Genomic DNA, 20,264 nt, shown 5'->3' with positions numbered 1-20,264 from the left:
CCCTTAACAAACAACAATTCCCAGGTTTCGGATGGGTGGGTGTGCTTAAAGGAATACTGCATAAACAGCTCCTAGCTTAAGATGAATACCAATACAAGTTGTATGAATTTCAAGCTAGTTTTTCCTTCTCCCTTCCACCCAGGACAATGAAACTATGGAGAACTCATTTTGTGACATTTGGGTTGATATTAACAAGGACACTGCCATACTATGTATTTCGGAACATAATCACGAAATCGCATTTATTAAAGACTTGTGCGTTTAGAAAACACCACAGAAAAATCCATTTTACAGATCGGCAGAGAATCTGTAGCCTGAAATACATCTGCGAATCCATAGCAGAGAACTCAAAAAGCCCCTGCAAAGCGGTCAAAAAGTGAGCCAGTTTTCACATAAACACCCACCCATATATCCGTCAATCATTCAGACCCGCCCCTCCCCCGCGGCAGTAAGCGGCGAGCGCTTTCTTCCTTCGCTCCGCGGCGCGAGCGAACAAGCCAATCAGGCTTCTCCGCCGCCCGCCGTCATCACAACGGCGATTTCGATTTCGCCGCCTCGCTGGCATGCGCGTGCGCGCACCCACACGCCCTCCTCCGTTACCTGGGCTCATTTGCCCCAGAACGCATGCGTGCCGAAGGCGCGCATGCGTAAAGGAAGGGGGAGATGGGGAAACCACTTAAAAATAACGAACTTTTTAAAAGGACGACCGAGCGGGGGCGGGAAAAGCAGTTTTCGCTTCTCTGGGCCACATCGACGAGGGAGGAGTGGGGGGTGGGGGACAGACTCCCGAAAACCGGCCGGGCTAGGCAGTCAGGTAGCCACCCTGAAAGGTGAGTTCACCTCTTGGAGCCAAACGCCTCACAAGACACACCTGTTGCATCTCCTCACACATTGGCGGTGGGCGGGGAGGGATGCAGGCAGAAGTGGCCACGGCTGTGTTGCGGATAAAATAAACACTGGGCGGATGCAAAGTGCAAGGAGGCTCTTTTTTAAAGGTGGATTTTAAAAAGCCTCGGAAATATATTCACCTGTAACCACGTAGCCCAACGTATGCAGTGCTTGGCTTACAGTCGCCCATGTGTGTTAGCCGAAGGTTGGGTGGCTTATTAGCCTTGGCGGCCTTTTTCTGCCCCTGTCTGTTTCCAGTAGCTGTTCAGCAAGGGGAAGTTTTTGGCTCGCATCAAGCGGGAAATTGTTAGGTTTCCCTGCTCGTTTCCCAGCTGCTAAAGGCCTGGCACCCAAACAGAAGAGAGTCGCCCAGGTTGGAGAGGCTCAGGTACTTAACACACGATGAGTTTGTTCTTCAAAAACTCACTGACACATCCTTAAAACTAAACAGGAATAAGCATAAATAGGTGCAAAAACTATTTATTCCTTGATCAGTATGCCTTAATCTGTTATAAGGATGTGATGTTAACTTGTCTTTTAGAAAGAGAGGAGGGATTATTTTATTTCTTTCAGAAAATGTGTATACTGCTTGATTGTAAAAACAACAACAACAACCCTCAAAGTGCTTTACAAATGATAAAACCTTAAAATTGAGGGGAGGGGAAACAACTCTACTTTAAAACAGACAAAAGTTAAAATACTAAAACAGATTACAATTACCTCAACTTTCTAAGCATAGTGATTCTTCATGATCTTAGACCTATTCCATTTTTCTCCCTTGGTGTTTTCCTAATATGTTCTCAAATGAAATATCTTTACATTGAAATTTTGTAGCCAGATCAAACCTTCTTTGCTTATGGTCTGAGGCCTTTGCAAAAATTCAAACAAAGATATACAATAAATCATTTATAAATAAAAATGTATTATGCTATGTATGCTATGTGTTATGCTATGGATGTTAAACACACTCAATATAAGCCAGAATCAAGGATAAAAAGGAATAAAATAAAGGATAATAAAACCATCACACCAGGGCATCATCATTACTGTTTATACCTATCTCTAAATTCTCTCCTATTCTGATACTTGTGAAGCAGCCAGTGCAAAAAGGGTCATGTGAGATGAGTTTACCTGGCTTCCAAGTGAGAAGTGGTAGGTTGGGACGCTGTATCAGTGGCAAGGGCATGAATGCAACTCCTTGGGTGCATGTCCAGTATGATTGGTGGTTATTTTATGTTTTAGTTGTATTCATGGTGTGTTTGTTGTATATTTCTTTGGTATTAAAATGCTTCTCACTGCTTTAGGTTCCTTTGACCCGAAAAGCAGAATATAAATGAACGACAGCATTACATCAGAATTTCTGAAGAAATACTGTGGGGGTTTTTCAGGAAGTAAGGTGGAAAACTCTAGAATCTGAATTGAGAACTGCAGCCATTTTGTTGAAGCATAAAGCAGAGAAAGGGAGAAAAAATGCCAGTTCTGAAGCCTGTAGTAAAAATGAAAGTGGACGAACTCTTTTTGCGCTGGTTGAGTGATGCCTCAACTCAGGTGATGCTCAAGGACTGCTTAAGAAGTATAACTAACAAGGAGAAGATTGAAATCGGTAGTGGTGATGCTCGGAACAATGAACATATTCTTGGCCATATAAATTGTGTCTCGAAGCAAAGCATGTTGGGGAATTTGATGTCTACTTTGACTACTACAAGCCCTCCTCATCTATCTACTGCTCTCCCACTGGGGACGCCAACAAGCCCAAGGAGCTTTTCTAATATTCGAGGTAAACGCAGATCCTCAAGCACCAAAAGTGTAAGTGGTTTTTTGCTATTTGGGCAGGTAAGCCCATTTAAGATAAGCTATGAATGTTTGCTTTATAGTACTCACCAATTTTTGTCATTTTGGACACAAATAAGGGCTGTAAAGGTTGGTTTCATCTGCTGTGAGCTACACATGGTTTTCTAGTGCAATGAACATTTAACCCCAAATCAATAATAAAATGGCCTTGTAGGTATCATAGAGTGCAAGAATCTTCTTTGTTTTTGAAAAAAAATATCAACCTTTTAAAATAAATGACTTGAGCATGTTGATCTGTAGGAAATTCCATACAGCTGTTTTTCTCCATTATAAACTGGAAATGAGGGCTCATCCAGATTTTCACTTGTCCTGCTGCATTCCCCTGGGGAAACCTGATCTTTACCAATGAATTGAACCAAAGGTCAGTTGTTGTTTTTTGCAGTTTGATGTTTGCTCCAATTCAGCTCTATAAAGAGCACATTTTCCCTGGGAAAGCGGTGTAGCAAACTGAAAAGAGCTGCTCAGGCCCGTACTTTCTAGGCATGGGAAAAGCAGAAATCATAAAAGTATCTTATGGGGAAAAATAGTGACTATTATGCGTGTTTGGTGTTACTACAATTGGTTTTGTAACAAACAATAGAAGTGACTTTTAAGTGCTCAACCCTATAACTTGTAAACATTTAGGTAGTGAGGTTGTGGGGTATCGGCAGTTGTTCCAGCATATCACTAGCAGACATGGAAATGCTTATGATGAATCACTAATATGAAATAAGTTTCATTGCTGATGGCAGTAGCACTGGGTTGCTTCCAACTGAACCTTACTCAGACTAGGTTAATTTCAATGGGTCTAACTGTCATGTTTATTATCACCAATGCGTCTGCTCTTGAGCAGAGCTAGCGTTGACTTCCACCTATTGTATTGGCTGTCTCTCAGGCCTTGTCTTCTGTCTTCCTTTATTGTTATGTTGAACTTCAGTTTTTTACACTCTAGCAGAGCAAAGAACCTAACAGCTGTGGCAGTATTCAGAATGCCATGCAGCTGATACCATTTCCTCAGTTCCTTCAGATATGAGCTATTTATAGCCTGTGAATTTATTTATTTATTGTAGTTGTCAGCACTTGCTCCCTTGTATGGCACCTTGCATCAGCTGTTAATGGTCTCTGTCTAGTGAATAGCATACCAGGCATCACTGATGGTACAGAACCACAAGCATGGCTTCATTAGTGACTTTGTTTTTAATGAACGTTCTTTGCTTATTAGGGCTTCCTCCATTCACAAAGGACTTCAAATAGTGCGGAATGCTGTAAATGAAAACCAGAATTAGAGCTTATTTTTATTACTATGTCTACTGTTTCTAACTGTAGTATTCACATATTAAGAATGATACACTGTGAAATAATATCCCGAAACACTCTTTGAAATATGAAGTGCCTTGATTTCATGGACTGTAGTTTTGATATTTATCTTGTAAAAGATCAGTATGATGATGATTTTATGTAGAGCATTTGTACCCCAATCTTCAACTAAAAGGGTTCCCAGGATGGCTTACATGCAGTCAATAAAAACAAGGCTGTTCCTGCCTTAAGGCTTACAACATATAATATAAAAAAGCAACACACAAGGGGGAAGGGACAGGAAAGGAAGAGGAAAAATCAAACTCAAGTACCAGTTCTTAAACAGTTGTTTTTATATTTAGCAACTGACCAGTACTCTATGTTATAAGCTGACAACCAGTTTCATAATGCCACTTTACTTTCTAGGGCATGAGTGGGGAAACTGTGACCCTCCAGGGTGGCTGCAAGAGTACTTTGACATAGAACCTGCAGTTCGCACACTGTCTTGTTGCGTGGGGGCAGGGAGCAAGGCCAATATTTGATCAAAGTTTTTTTTTGTTTAAATTTCTAACCCACCTCTTATTAAGGTAATGAGGAGAAACAGTAATTTGGAAAAATATAATCATATCTAGCCCCAGCCAATAGAAAACTACTTAATTTTTCTCTCTCTCTTCCAATGAGCTTGTCCCAGAAACAATCAGTACCAAAAATGTGCCTCCGTTTTCTCCTTCAGTTTATATGCTGATGGTTTGAACGGTAGCAACAGTCCTGATAGCACCTTGTCTAGTTCTGGTATTGCAGATATCTTGACAAAGTGCTAGGGTGCTGCTGGGCTAGTGGAGGCTGCTATGAAGCTGCAAATGGTGCAAATTAGTGTGATAGTACAGTTTGTGAGCATTCAAAATGTAATCTCTTGGGAGTAAAACCTGCTGATTAGTTACAGTATTCTTGTAAGTGTTGAGGGGCTTATGGGAGGAAAATGCAAAGGGGGAAAATACACAATTGGAGCATGTTTTGTGTGAATGTATTAAACATCAAAAATCTCAAAAGTTAAAGGATAAGTTACATATAAATATATATATATGATCAGCATGAATATGAGACATAAATTTATTTATAAAACCCAAGTGTAAGTATAGAATGGATATAAGCATATTTCCCATATGCAGTATTTATAAGCACTACATGCAATCAGTCCCTATTCCAGCTATTTCCATGTAATCATACATTCACTTAAGACATTTAAAAAGGCTCTTGGAGCAACTTACAAACATCAGTACTAAAACAGTCTCTGCTGTCAGACTTACAACCTAAACAAGACATAACACACAAGCAGGTGGATATAGTTGCACTGCTTATAACAGCTATATAGCTCTGTCTATGCAGTTCTGGCTGTTTAGAAAAGAAGCAGCTCCTTGGTAACGTCAGTTGCAGTTCTGACATTGCACAAACTTCTAATTGTGCATATATCTCTTATTTCGCTTGTATTTCCTTAACCTTTTTGTCACTTTGATAATTCCCAATTGTTCTCATAACTCTCTAATTAGATATGTTGGGTTTATGGGTCATCTTCCAAGCTTTTGTATTAAAAAAAAATCTAGCAAGATCTGCACACAGACACACACACACACACACACACACACACACACACACACAACCTGCAGTGTTTAGGCTTAGAATAAACCTTCCATTGGAGACAACAGAACACTTTTCCCCCAAGCCCAATTGCAATGAGAGAGGGAAGGATTAATTGTTACCTCCCTACTTGGGACCCTCAAAGTTGTCCCTTCCCTGTTGCAATTAGGCTTGAAAGAAGCCTTTTTAAAATAGCCAGTAGATGGGCTTTTTCAAGCCTAATATCAATGTTGGAAGGATGGGTGGGGGGGCCCTGCAGGTGTCAAAGAAGACCTCTGCAGACAGACATGTGTCAATGGGTACCATGCTAATGACTTGTCCTGTGCCATAGCCAGTTGAGAAGAGTGACAGGAAGCATTTGAGTTAAACCTTGAAGGAGAGTGTTAGATTGGGAGAAGTGTTCTGGCCATGCTCTTCAAACTTAGGATGGTGGATACTGAGCCATAAATAAGTTTGCGTTTAATTAAAAATTTTCATCCCAGTGGCAATGGGAATTCATACCTTTCTTATGAAATATAGCTTATGTGAACAGTTGTCTTCAAGGGCAAGCATCAAATTCCTCCTGCTAATCATCTTGCTAAAAATAGATCTTCTATTCTTAAAGATACATGTTTGCTATCCATGTTCATCATGCTAAAGAGATCCCAGTGTAAGCAAGAAAAACTGTTGTATATCCACAATGCGGGCGACAAAGCACAAGTGGTAAGCCAAGACAAACTTTGGTTTTAGCTCAGTTTGTTCAGAGCAACACAAACCTTGAGTCTGGTTTCAGATGTAAACTGGCTTAGCTCCCAATAGCAAGGCAGGAGTGAAGCAGCCACAATTTTCTTGTTGTGCTCCAGCACACTTGTTTATTGATGCTACACTATAGTTTGCCATAGCATTACAATCAGGCCAGGCCATAGTATTGTAAATGTTTAGGATTGTGGTTTGTTTTTATCAACTTCTAGAAATTAGGAAAATTACATTTTCTAGATGCTGGTTGAATCCAAAAGGTTCTTTGGACAATCAGGGTAAGGGTGGATGTGTCGACAATTCTGCTGATTTTCCACCCAGCTCTTGCCATTCTGGAGGGGCCCCAAGCAGATTTATAAAGGAGGATATAAGGGCTACATCACGAAGGAGGAATAAAGTCCCATTGTATTAGCAGAACATTGCTTATGGTTCTTAAGTGCTAAGACATAATTTGTTTTTTTCATAATGTATAAACTGTTGTACTTCCAGAGAATACTCCAAGCAGTGTACAGAAATAGGATTTAAAACACAATACTGTTCATAGAATTGTTGAAACATAAAAACCAAGACTTTTTTTAGAAGATTTGCGAGAAAAGAAAGGTTTTCAACAAACATATACCATGTACTTTAACTTACCAAACTAGCATCTTCTATTCATTACTCTATTTCATATAGAGACAAATGAAAGCTGTGCTTGAGCTTCTAAAATGCAGGAGCCCTGCTAGGGGAACGGATATTATTATTATTATTATTATTATTATTATTATTATTTCTTACTTAACATACAACCACTTGTTTTGCGGGGCAGGGGGATAATATCACTATGACAGCACTTCTGGTTGTGTGAAATTGGTTGGCCCTGTTCTAAATAGTGTCTACATAGTATGATGGGCATTCTCTGCTCATGTTCTGCAATTCTGGTGCACTCAACTTTTAAAGCTGCACAGAAGTATGTGTGGCTTTTTAAAAGCTGACTTTGCATTCCAGGCTTCCATTCCCTAAATTGCAGTAACTCCATGGAAGCAGCAGAACAGAATGTACAGGAAATGGTTCTGACGCTATAATTAAAGTGAAACTCTGAAGGCCAAAACTGCAAGTTTTGCAGGGCAATCCTATACATGTCTGTTCAGAAGTGTTACTTATATTAAGGTGGTACATGTGCAATTTATCATAATATAGTTTCCCCCCCAAAAAAGCTTTATTTTCAGTAAATACATTTTTGAAAGGATTAGTTAAACAAGACAGATTATTTATGATGAATTGCCTTGATATGTCTGTGTCTTGATTCATGTCTATGCTTAAAAGCAGGCATTGAGGAAACTATGCAGTGTTAGAAACTGAGATATGAAAGCTAGGAGCTACCCGGTAAGTGGCACCTTAAGCCTAGGTTATGGGCGCAACAACGCAATGTCTAGGCACGCTTTTTTATAAGAAGAATACAAAGCTGAAATGAATCAACTGCAGGCCTTAACTTCAGCCACTTTTGTCCATTGATTTGTCTTGCCAATGCTTGCATTTCTTAGTTCATTCTTTTTTCTGGTAAAGTTTTTCTGAGTTCTTTCTGTGCCTCCAGATAGGATATTCTTTGGTCTTTCATAGATTTAATTCCTTGCCTTGGGATGCCATCAGAGAGTATAGAACCCAGATAAGTTCTCATCCACACTGAGTTCTTCTGTGAATATTTCCCTCCCATTTCTTGGCTGTTTTGTGTTCGATATCTGTTGGAAGGAATCCAGAATTATCTGCCTACTTGTGTGATTATCATATAATTTTGAGCATAATGCCATTTCCTTCAGTGTAAAAGTTGACTTTAAAGGGACCTCTTTTTAAGGTGCCCCCTCCCTTGCCAGAGATGCTTCCTGTGGGTGTAATAGTGAGGAGACATTGTTAGGGTTCACTGAGGAGCATTTCAGGCCGAATCCCTGGGTCTGGCTCTTTAATGATATTTTGCAATTATAGTTTATATACACAGACTGATGTGCAGGCTTGCTACAAAATGTTGCCTGGCTTTATTTATTTCATTACATTTGGATCCCACCTTTTATCCAGGGAGCTTAAGGTTCTCTCCCTCTCCCTATTTCATCCTTACAACAACCCTGTGAGGTAAGTTAGGCTGAGAGACAGTGACTGGCCCAAGGTCACCCAGGGAGCTTCATGGCAGTGTTAAACCTAGGTTATGGGCACAAGAATGGAATGTCTAGGCACACTTTTTTAATAACAAGAATACAAAGCTGGAAATGAATGAAATGCAACTAAAATATTATGTTCATTTTTCACATGGTCTAATCCTTCCCCTGCCCACCGCCCTAATATTCTTAAAAGAGTCTCTTCTCTAGTCTTCATGGAGTAGCTGGAAGTGGGGAGGCAGAAAAAGTTCTTCCTTTCCTTCCACTCTGCAGTTTTAATCTGAAATATTAGATGCAGTACTGCACCCAGAGCTCAGAAACTGCTAGCGCTAATTAAATTCCCTGTTGGAAAATGTGCATAGAACAATGGGAGTTTTGAACACTGGTTCAAAATGTCGCAATTGAAAAGGACCTTTCTCTTGTCTTCACCAGTAGACATCTGTCAGCAGAAAGATGGCAAGAAGGGTCTAGAAGTTGAGTGAGATTTTTAAACAGGCAAATATGCTTCCTTCTGGAAGCAAATTCCAATACAACATGTTTTCAAAAACCTCAATATCAGGTTATCTGTGTGAAAAATATTGGTGCCTAAAACTGATCACTCAAACCAATTGTGTGTGGGAAAAGAAGTAGTTGATTCAGCTCCCTTTCTGGGCCTGATGAGATGCTATGTATTCTACCAGCCTCTCCCCCTGTCAAGGAGAAACTAGAAGCAGGCATCAGGATCACATACTCCTTTCTATGCCCTCACTGCAGGGAGACACAAACTTCCAAATTGTGGTTACAGTATTTAGTTGCAGGCTCTTTCTCAACATTAGGTTTTCTCCTCTAGGTTTTAAAACCCTTGACACTCTCTTTGCTATGATGGATCTGTTTAGACGACAAAGATAACACAACATGCATCACCCAGGGAGGGTTTCCTTTCCCTTCCTAAACAGGGAGCTAGCTGGCCTTTGATAGACTTGTCTTTTCCTGCCAATTGCACTGCCATTATATGGAAATGATCAAGCAAGATAATCCCACAGTTATATTAGTTTTCTGGAGAATGAGAGTGACATAGTTTTTCTTGAAGTTTTTTTTATTTTTCAGAAGAATTAGCAGCTGCTTTCCAGTTACTTCAATAACTCATATTCTGCTCAGCAGGATATAATTGAACAGGCTGTACCTTCGACAACTTTTCATTGAACATAAGGAAAGCCTTAAAGTTTGTTTTGCGTGTTAAATTCTTGCTTTTACAAGCTACTCTTTTGGATTAAGTGAAATCTCACTGTCTGCTAAAGCAATACAGTCACCCTGCAGCTTAGAAGCATTTAAGTTGTGCACATTCAGCTTTACATGCTTGACAATTATTATTTTTTAAATTAGAAAGAGGGCATGTGTCAGGGGCAAAAAGACTTTGGCAGCCCCATTGAATCCAATGTATTTTGACTACACACAGTTGCAGCTTTAGGCACGATCTCCAGAATATAACCCCCATGTAAGTTGCAGGCTTACTGTATAAGGATTGGAACCAGATCCATTCTGCTAGAATTTTACTCTTAAGTCACAAATCTCAGCTATGCTTGTGTATATGCTTGCCAATTTGCTCCCCTTTCAGAAAGCTAAACTGTTCTTCCTGGCAGGGCTATCCCCATTAGCCAACTGCCTAGGATGCCAGCATTTCAAATGTCTGTCCCAGTTATGCTGTTGGAGAGAGAGCCACGGCCTATACTTTTGGCTGAGGTGAAGGCACACAGACTCATCTCCTTGGCTGGGTGATATCCCTTGCATTCCAGGGGACACGATAGTGATCCTTCTGATCTTGATCAGCTGTCCAGGACATAGACACAGTTGTAAAGGAGAGGAAGTAAACAAGCAGCAGACAGTAAAAATGAATATGAGAAGGTACTGAATGGAATCTTCACAGTGTTCAGTTGGGGCAGCCCTGCTCCCCACATTCAATTCTTCCCTCTAATACAAGGCTTCCAACTGGAAACAAACATTGGTTCCTCTTTTCTCCCTTTGCCCTTCTCCTTTGCCTTCAAACGTTGCCCTTCAGAAATCCAGCCGCTTCATGTCTCAGATATCCCTCCCACCCATGCCTCTCAAACTATTTTCACTTGCCTCCTGTGATTTCTTCTCCACATCTCCTTTCCCACCTAATTTCTAACTTCCTGGCCTACCTGGATGGTAAATGCTTCAAGTCTTTTATACTGAGCCCTTTGCTTTGAGAATCTTGCCTAGTAACAGCAACGTTCTAAACTTCCAGAGACTAACATTGGCCAGAATAATGCCTTTTAAATAAAAACTACACCAAGCATACTGGACATTTTCTTTGACCTAACAACAAGCCATTTCCCCTAAGAGATAGTATGTACAAAAAGAAAAATATTTCCAGAAAACCAGCAAAGTCTATGCAAGAAAAGGCACAGCACCTTTCAACATGCTAGTGACTTTCATCAACTGCTCAACCCATTCAAAATAATTCATTTCATATCCTGTCTAACCAAAATTGGCATGAACCATCCTCAAACATCTCTCTCTTACACTGTAAAGTTTCAATTCAGTCCATTGAACCATTTTCTAACTAGAAGCCATAGAAGCTATTCCCTCCCTGATTTCTCATTATATTAGTGGAATGTGATTCAGCTGACTCACTCTTAACATCAGGCCATCACTGATCTTACATAAGAACAGTGCTGCTGCATCAGGCCAGGCCTATTTATTTCACCTTTCTGTTCTCATAGCGGCTAGACAAGTGTCAGTTGAAAGGTTACAAACCCATGATCAGAATAGTTCTCTCCTGCTTGTGAACCTCAGCAACAATCATTATCTACCACAAATTTATATAATCCTCTAAAACCATTCAAGTTTGAAGCCATTGGTACATATTGTGAAAGGGAATTACATAGTTCAAAATGTACCTATGAAGAATTGCTTCTAGTTCTGAGTCTCCTCTATCATTTAGCTTCATAGGTTGCCCCTAGTTCTAACATAATGAGAGGGGGAGAAAAATGTCTCAGCAGGAATGGACACCACTAATTAGCACAGCATCTTAGGTTCAATCCTTGGTTTCTCCAGGTAGGGCTGGAAAAGACTCCTGTCTGAAAACCAGAAGCGCCAGTCAGTGTAGTACAGTGGTACACCGGGTTACAGATGCTTCAGGTTATAGAGTCTGCTAACCCAGAAATAGTACCTCGGGTTAAGAACTTTGCTTCAGAATGAGAATAGAAATCGCGCGGCAGCGGCAGGCCCCATTAGCTAAAGATTAAGAATAGTTTCAGATTAAGAACGTACCTCCAGAACGAATTAAGTTCTTAACCCGAGGTACCACTGTATTACTGATTTAGTTGCACCAATGGTCTGACTCAGTATGAGGCAGCTTCCTAACTTCTCCAAACCATACATAATTGTATACACCTCTATCATATTCTCCCCCCACTCTTACTTGCCTTTTAAACACACATACACACACTTGTCACAAACTTTCTAGGAAGAATTCAGAAACATTTGATTTACTTGGTACTTTATTCCAATTTATATAGCATGGTACCCAACTAAGTGAGCAACAGAACTTCCCCTTCCTCTCCTCTGCCCCATGACCTCTCCAGATCTGCACTGTAGGGTTGCAGAACCCTTAAAACAAATACACAAGGATGGGAGAGGTAGGGGAGGTCCCATTACGTGGCCAGTAATCATTGCATCCCACTATTTTGTTGGATGGCATCCATAATATTTCCATTTTTGTGGCTGTATATGATATAGCCATTATGTGGTAAATGAAGACGCACACACACAAATTCAAATCCAATGTGTATAAATTACATATCAAGATTTAGGGTAACCAGGGTACAAGAAATATATTCATTCAAATGTGTCAGAAAAATAATAAAGGATAAAGGGTAATTGATTGCCAGATAATAACCATTATTTATTGTCATGTCAATGTTCCCTCTTAAAAAAATCCCCCCCCCAAAAAAAAATAGTTAAGCTTTTTATTTTTATTTTTTGCTTTGGCATTGCTTTAGCTGTTTATTTTTAAACAAGCACGTAGATCCACAGTTTATCTTAAGGTGGCTTTCATTTCTGACATACAAAACACTCAAAGGGCTTTACAAGTTTGGAAGCGCCTGCAAGCCTTAATCCTTCAATAGCCTACTTTGAGACTTGAGCAGTTGTGACTTGCGACAAAAGGAAGGGGAAGAGAGGAAGCTACAAAACCGCTACGTCTGGTATTTTCATGTTCCTCCCTGGTTGGTTTCACTAAATTGGAAGTTACTTTTATTGATGGTTTTGAAGTGCCACTTTTATAACAGGCTTGTGTCTTTTTCCATACTCTACCATACCATTAAGACTTTGGAATGCTTGGAGTAAGGGGCAGGCTCCCAAAGTGACTTTCCAATCTGTGTCCGCAGTTCTAGCCAAGTTCCCTTTTAATGTATGGAGCAGGCTAAGTTGAACTCGCTCTCAGAATAACACAGAAGTAAAACGCAGCTGCTGCTTTAAGTGGCACTGTGTGATAATAGGACTCTGCTGTTTACTGGAACTCAAGTGCCTGGACTGGTACACGCACAAGCAGTATATGAAATCTGAAAACATGAGGATAAAGGAGATTTCTTTACGGCAAGATCCTGATCTACGAAAGGAATTGGCATTGCTAGCTCGGGGATGTGATTTTGTTCTGCCTTCCAGATTCAAGAAGAGACTCAAAGCTTTCCAGCAAGTCCAGGTTTGTTTACCATTATGAGTTTGACTGGACTGTGTGTGTGTAATATTTTGAGGGACTTGGGGGGTGTTCATGCTGTTTGAGTGGAAACTAGCCAGATATGCCTTGAACTTTGAAAAGCCCAAGTGGTTTTATTAGGTTAGTATAAAAACAAATACACCTGCGTTTGAATATGGCTACTTTGTTCCTGTTATTGTTGCTACTGTTTGCCTTGAGACATGCTGTTTGTTACACTCCGTATGTAAAAGTGGGGTGTTGAACAATACTGTATAACTTTCCCCAGCATAAGTGTTCCTTTTTTAGCCTATGAATGTGAAACTGCTCAGTAGAAAATAAACAATTAATAGTCATTTGCATACTTATCTATCCTGGCCCTCTTGCATAATGAAATTCATTTTTAAAGTTCATGTCCAACATCCTGTTATAAATGTTATCCATTTCGTGTTATAAATAAGTGAATGTTATTTCTCAGCTTACCATGATTTTCTACTGTATAGTATTGTAACCTGATCAGGAGAAAATACTGATCTTAGTTGCTTATAATCAGATATAATACATTGATGACGACCATGCATTTTAATGTTTAATCTTTTCACCTTGCCTTTCACCATCCTGACAAAGCTGTATTTAGTTGATGTGAGCATCTTCAAAATTGCATAGTTAGACAGAAAAGTGAAATCTTTTCCTCAAAGCTGGGAATCTAATAACTATCTTGCTTTCAACTGGAGTGCAGCTTGACACTGGAAGCTAAATTGCTAAAGTCTACATTTATCTTATTCACATCTCTCTCCCCCCCCCCCTTCTGCACTTTCAGAAGTTTTCAGTTTTTGATGTTTTATTGTGTTTTTAATATTTTGTTGGGAGCTCCCCAGATGGGCAGAATAATAATAATAATAATAATAATGCTGCCTCATTTCCTCACACAGGCATCAGTGGAAATGTTAATCTGCTGAATACTATTCTTCCCAACTTACTTACCAAGTTGGAGTAAAAAGTGATGCATGTGTGCAGGCATGCAACTAGGGTGGCAAAATCCCCAACAACCTAGCCTTCCTGCTGCAGCATTTTATACATATATGGGTAGACCCAGGGGTGTTGTTAGTAAGTGGCCCAGAGAGCTGAAGCTATGAAACGTTTGCACTGGGCCTGGATCTTCTGTGTCTCCCCCTTTGTCAAAGCTTTGTTTATAGGGCATTCTGGACAAGTTAAGATAGGTAGTTGGGGAGTACTGGTGTTGCACTTTCTGGCTTGCCTAGCCATCCTGTAAGCAAAGGAGAAGAGGGGGGAGGCAAGCCCTTCTCACTTGTGCTCAGTAAGCTACAAGGTGTGGGGAGGGGAGTGACTATGGAGCGGGGAGGACAGCACACTGAATGGTGGGGGATAGTAACCAGGAAGTTTATTGGGTGAACATGAGCCAATAATTTTCTTGTAGTCTGTTGTCTGTCATCACCATCCGGAGAAAACTGTTAATGTGTGTATTCTTTTTCTTTTTTCTTTTTTACATCTCGCATGCATAAGTGCTCTGCCCATTTCAGAGATGGAAAAGTGTTTTCTGAAAAGTCTTCTTCATGCATATATTCTTGATGATAAAATACACATCATGTCTGGCTTGACTAACTTACGTGAGGGCCGTTTTCATGATTTCCAGCTGTAGCCAAGATTGTGTCAATCTATTATTGTTGGTTGTCATGTGTGAGCAATAATCGGCTAGTGGCAGGGTAGTTGTAAATATATGCAGTGACTGGATTGGGTGAGGAAGGATGTATATGTATGATAGAGGGACAAGGGGGTCAAGTTACATGTAGGACAAGACTTGTAGTTTTAATTAGTATTGATAGCAGTAGACCTTGCCAAAGATTGTGTGGTTGGGACAGAGGGTCCAATCCACATTGCAGTGTACTGGGTGCAGAAAATCCTCTCTGCCTCTGTCTACCCCCACTCCTAGCATACACCAAACTATGATGTGACAGCAGGAGCCACCTCAAATTTGCATCTACACATAAAAGCTAGCGTGCGAATTCATTTATTGAGCCTTTGCTCTGAGTCTCTTAGGAGACTAGCAACACCTCTTGATGGGGCAAATAATGTTTATAGAAATAAGCGAGCTGTGGTATTCAGTGCTGAATGATTGTTATTCAAGGTGCAATAGTGGATTTCCACAGCCTGCTTCCATTCTGGATCCTTAGCTACTGACAACAGGTAGATTTTTGGCAGCAAAAGTTTACAAATTTTATGCAAGAGGCACAATACTGTGGGATTTATTTATTTATTTATTGCTACTTTCTTTCACCTTCATGAAAAGAGGAAGAGAGGAAAATCACATCATTCTGTGGGCCTTTCCTGAGTTTTTTAAATATGCAAGTGTTACTCATTGCTTACATGAGAACTAACTTTTTGTTGTGATGAAGTAGCATTTCCACGACATTCAAATATCAGTAGCATGTTGCTGGAAATATGCTAGGAGTACATTCAGCTGCTGTGATTTAATGGAAGGTGCTTTTAGGACATGGCTTAATCCAGTACATGAGTCCATCGACCAGAACCTCAGTGCAATTGCTTACCTTCAGTTTCTGGAGTGATAGTGTAGATTAAGTCAGGCATGGAGTGAATTCTTGCTGTGGGAGGAGTCCATCCAGTAGGGCCCACCATCTGTGAGTGTCCTTCCTGCAGTCTCTGATTAAGAACTTGCAGGACAATCAGCTTCTTTTCTTTTTTATTTTTTTCTTTCTCTCCCCCCCTTTTTTTGAGAGTGTAAAGGAAGTTTCCTTTTAAAAGAAGTCCAGTGTTCCTCTGTTAAGAAGCTTGAAACATTTTCGAATCTGTTTACTGCACCATTGAGCTACTTTGTGCTTCATGTATTTTAAGGTGAAAGAGAAAGAGGTGTGTGTATGTAGCATATATATGTAATGTGGCCTTGTGTATAAATAATTATATATATGCATGAGGCAGAGAGTGAGATGCTCCTACCCCTTTTTTCCTCTGAAGCCACAGCTTGAAATGTGCAAAGAGGCAATCGAATGCTTGTAGCTTGACATTCCCTCCCACTTGTGGCTTTGGGTTGCCCTGTGCTGGAATGCTGGCCTCTCTTATGAGGTCACCTTCATACCCCAGATTCTGATCGCTAGATGTAAAAATAGCCCATTTTCAGGTTTTGCTTGGGCGTGTGTGTTGCAACCACAAACTCTTAATATAAATATAGACCTGCAAGCTCATTATATATTGGGCAACTGTCCCTTCTGCTGTTGTAAGAACCTCCTCTCTTAAATACAAAGATGTAGTCAAGAAATGTTTCTGACATTAGGAGGTAACATGTTATTGAGTTGCAGGGTCTCAAAACCTTTTTATTTAACTTTTTAAATAAACAACAACAACAAACCACCATTATACAGTGGTGCCTCGCTAGACGAAAAGAATCCGTTCCGCGATTCTCTTCGTCTAGCGGTTTTTTCGTCTTGCGAAGCAAGCCCATTGACAACTTAGCGGATTAGTGCTAGAGCTGTCAAGCGGCTTCCAGCGATCAGCTGTTAAGCGGCTTATCAGCGGAACAGCTGATAAGCGGCTTAGCGGCTTAGGAAAAGGGCGAAAAAAGCAAAAAAAAACCGCCAGGGGACGCAAGATTTTTTCGTCTTGTGAAGCAACCCCATAGGGAAATTCGTTTTGCGAAGCGCCTCCAAAACGGAAAACCCTTTCGTCTAGCGGGTTTTTCGTCTTGCAAGGCATTCGTCTTGCGGGGCACCACTGTATTTGTTTTTCATATAATAACTATTGATCTAATGTCAGTGAACATTTGCCTGTGTTGTTTTTTTTTCAAATTTCTGAATGAAAGGCTATTTTTTACTCAAAATTAATTACTGTATATTGTTTCTGCATCTTTTAGCGACTCTTCCCTCATCTATGCTATTTTAACTTGTTGCCTGGGTCAGGAGTTGGGAAACTCCAGACTTGTGGGGATTTACTTCATTTTTTGCTAGTACCATGAGGCCATTCAGTCAGATATTGGTGCAAAAATTGGCTCAGAAGGGCAGACATAGAATTAAAGAACAGAGTGCCTCTGAACATATGCTTGGACCAGGAATTTGTTTGCATTCCCAAAACTGAGGTCACTGAGTTTTCCCCTACTTTGTTTCAAGCAATACATACTTTTAAGGTTTTTTTTGTTAAACACTTGAAATCAGAACACTTGCCCACTGTACTACACATCACCAGAAATCTGTCATTGATCCTGCTCTATCTTCTTTCTGCCCTTGTCTAGACCATTAACTTTAATTACTGGGCTGGACTAAGTGGGTAGTTGCACTACAAGCATTGCCACTACTTTATTCATCTTTTCTGGAATTGTTTTTAAGCTGGACTCCTACATTTGTTTACCTGGAAGCAAGCCATGTTGAACTCAGTAGGAGGACTTCTGAGTAGCCATGTGTAGGATTGTGCTGTGTGTGAGAATCTCTTAATTACCCGTTGCTTGTGCCAGTAAACTGTGTAGTGTGTGAAGCATTTCTTAAGTAAATAAGATTATTATTTACTGTTTACTGCAAAACTAGGATTACGTGGCACCTGTAACCGTGCCAGTTCCACATTTTGTTTTTGTTTTTTTTAATTCTCTTTATTAATTTTCATACACACAGATACACACATATATACACAAAATAAATTCTTCACAAAAGAAACAATAATAAAAACAACATAACTAAATTATAAAAAATTAGTTAAAATTCAAAATTTAGTTAAAATTTAGTTAAATTTTTTAATGTGCTTTAACAGACCTGAAGATTTTCTTAGGAAAGAGCAGAATGTGTTATAATATAAAGTGCTGTTGCAGTCTCTGTTGCCTGTCAATACTATCACAATGGTTAACAAAGAATGTGTGAGGAGCACTGTTTGGCATTGTACTCTTGCATGCCTTCCTGTAAGACTGCAGAGCTCTTTTTCTAACTCAAATCATGTGTCTAAGTCTTCAGATTCATGCTGGAGTACATTCACTTGAATCAGTAGTACACCTTTCTTTCCCCTCCACACCTGAGTAATAACTGGCCAGAAAACAAGTTTCTCTCTCTGTGGGGGCTGTTGTGAAGAAACAGTTGTTAAGATGTGTGCAGGCTGAATCTTGCTGCTATCAGAGCTCATAAATAATTGAAGGAATTTTTTTGTTGAAACCTCACAGTATTTTCTGTTGTGGACATTTAAAACAAAGAACATCTACAGTGTTATCCCTTGGCAAAAGAGTAGTGTACAGTATTTGAACAAAGTTATTATATTGTGAAGTTCTTGAGACCAAATCTAAACTTGATTCAAGACTGAGTGTCCTAGTAATAATCTGTTTTTGATACAATGTTGCTCCAAGCCTGTGCAATAGAAGTTGCATGTTATGCAGCTCATAAGTATACATGGTCTATTTTTTAGCATTTTTTGTGTTTGTTTGTTTGTTTGTTTGTTTGTTTGTTTGTTTGTTAAATTGGTTTAGTGCCCTTCATCTGAAGATCACAGGGTGGTTGGCAGCATAAAAATACAAAATAAGAACACAAAATACATAATAAAACAAAAGCACATCAATAACCCCCCTCCTACAAACACATTTAAAGGGCCATAGAAAGTTTATCAGCCAAAGGCCTCGTTATAGAGAAACGTATATGTAATGAAGGCTCCAGGTGAGCCTCCCTGAGGAGAGCATTCAGCAAACGGGGAGCCACCTCCGCAAAGGCCCAATCTTGTGTTGCCACATTCTGGACCTCTCATGGAGGAGGCACATGAAGGAGGGCCTCAGATTATGATTGTAGGGTCCAGGTCAGTTCATATAGGGAGAGGCGGTCCTGAGCCATTTAAGGCTTTATAGGTCAAAACCAACACTTTGACCTTTATAGGACAAAACCAACACTGCAGCCAGTGCAGTCCGGCCAGGATCCATGTAATATGCTCTAACCATCTTGCCCCAGTAAGCAACCTGCCTGTTGAATTCTGCACCAACTGAAGTTTCCAAACCGTCTTCAGAGGCAACCCTACTTATAACACGTTGCTGTAATCTAAGCTAGAGGTTACCGGAGCATAGACAGTAGTTAGGCTATACCTTTCCAGATAGGGGCACAGCTGGGCCATTAGCCGAAGCTAATGGAAGGCACTTCGCATCCCTGAGGCCACCTGAGCCTCAAGCGACAGTTAAGGATCCAGATGTGCTCCCAAGCTGCATACCCACTCTTTAAGTGGTAGTGTGATCCCAACAAAAGCAGGCACCCTCCTGGGGAACTGCTCATTAACAGTGGCTCAGTCTTCTCTGGATAACCCAATGCATCAGTTTCCTGTAGATGTTAAAACAGCATAGTGGATAAAATTGAACCCTGAGGAGCCCTGCATTGAAGGCTGCACAGGTCCACAGATCATTCCCCAAGCATCATTCTCTGGAAACAACCGTCCAAGTAGGACTGGAACCGCAACAAAGCAGTGCCACCTAACTCGGACAGCCACTCCAGAAGGATACCACAGTATCGAAAGCCACTGAGAGGATGAGAAATAGACATTATCCCTGACTCTCTTCCAACAGAGATCATCATTCAGGGCAACTAAAGCGGTTTATGTTTCAAACCAGGCCTAAACCCCTATTGAAATGGATCTAGAACATCATTTTCCTCCAAGAGCACCTGGATCTGGTCCATGGGTCCATGACTACCTGCTCAATAATGTTGTCTGAGACAACTGACTGATAAGTTACTTAAAATTTTCAAAATGCAGGGAGGATTGGTTTTATTGCTGCCTCCTTCAAGCAGGTAGGGACCACCGCCTCACAAGGAGGAGACATTAATCACCTCCCTGGCCCAGAGTGTGGCCTGCCACAAACGTTGGGCAAGTGACGTTAGGGGCCAGAGCCAGTCACCTCGGCATGGATGTTGAAGTCCTCCAGACCCAGCAGTCTGGGAGTCCTCAACACTGCCTATGAGACTAGCTTTGTCACCTCAGGCAAGGAGACTGCTAGGCAGCGAGGTAGCTGGTAAACCAGCAGAATGCCTAATCTATCCCAGTTGCTCAATGCCAGGAACACATTACTTTCATTCTGCTCTTGCCAT

General features: G+C 40.5%; 1 protein-coding gene across 4 annotated transcripts in view; it reads left to right on the top strand.

Moving 5' to 3' along the window:
• Positions 1-637: 637 nt before the first annotated feature.
• Positions 638-20,264, top strand: part of PPP2R3B (protein phosphatase 2 regulatory subunit B''beta) — a 38,586-nt gene continuing 18,959 nt past the window's right edge. The window contains exons 1-2 of one of the 4 annotated variants that reach the window (XM_081907627.1): positions 638-830; positions 2,215-2,694. In XM_081907627.1, the coding sequence (XP_081763753.1) occupies positions 2,359-2,694 (336 nt within the window). In that variant the 5' untranslated portion in view covers positions 638-830; positions 2,215-2,358. Of the gene's footprint in view, positions 831-1,077; positions 1,277-2,192; positions 2,695-12,586; positions 13,216-20,264 lie in introns of those variants that run through there. The other 3 variants (XM_081907625.1, XM_081907626.1, XM_081907628.1) reach the window with 3 other exon arrangements.

The sequence above is a fragment of the Podarcis melisellensis genome, assembly GCF_964234715.1.
Source record: "Podarcis melisellensis genome assembly, chromosome: 4".
Lineage (NCBI taxonomy): Eukaryota > Metazoa > Chordata > Lepidosauria > Squamata > Lacertidae > Podarcis > Podarcis melisellensis.
This window is presented reverse-complemented; position numbering and strand designations above follow the sequence as displayed.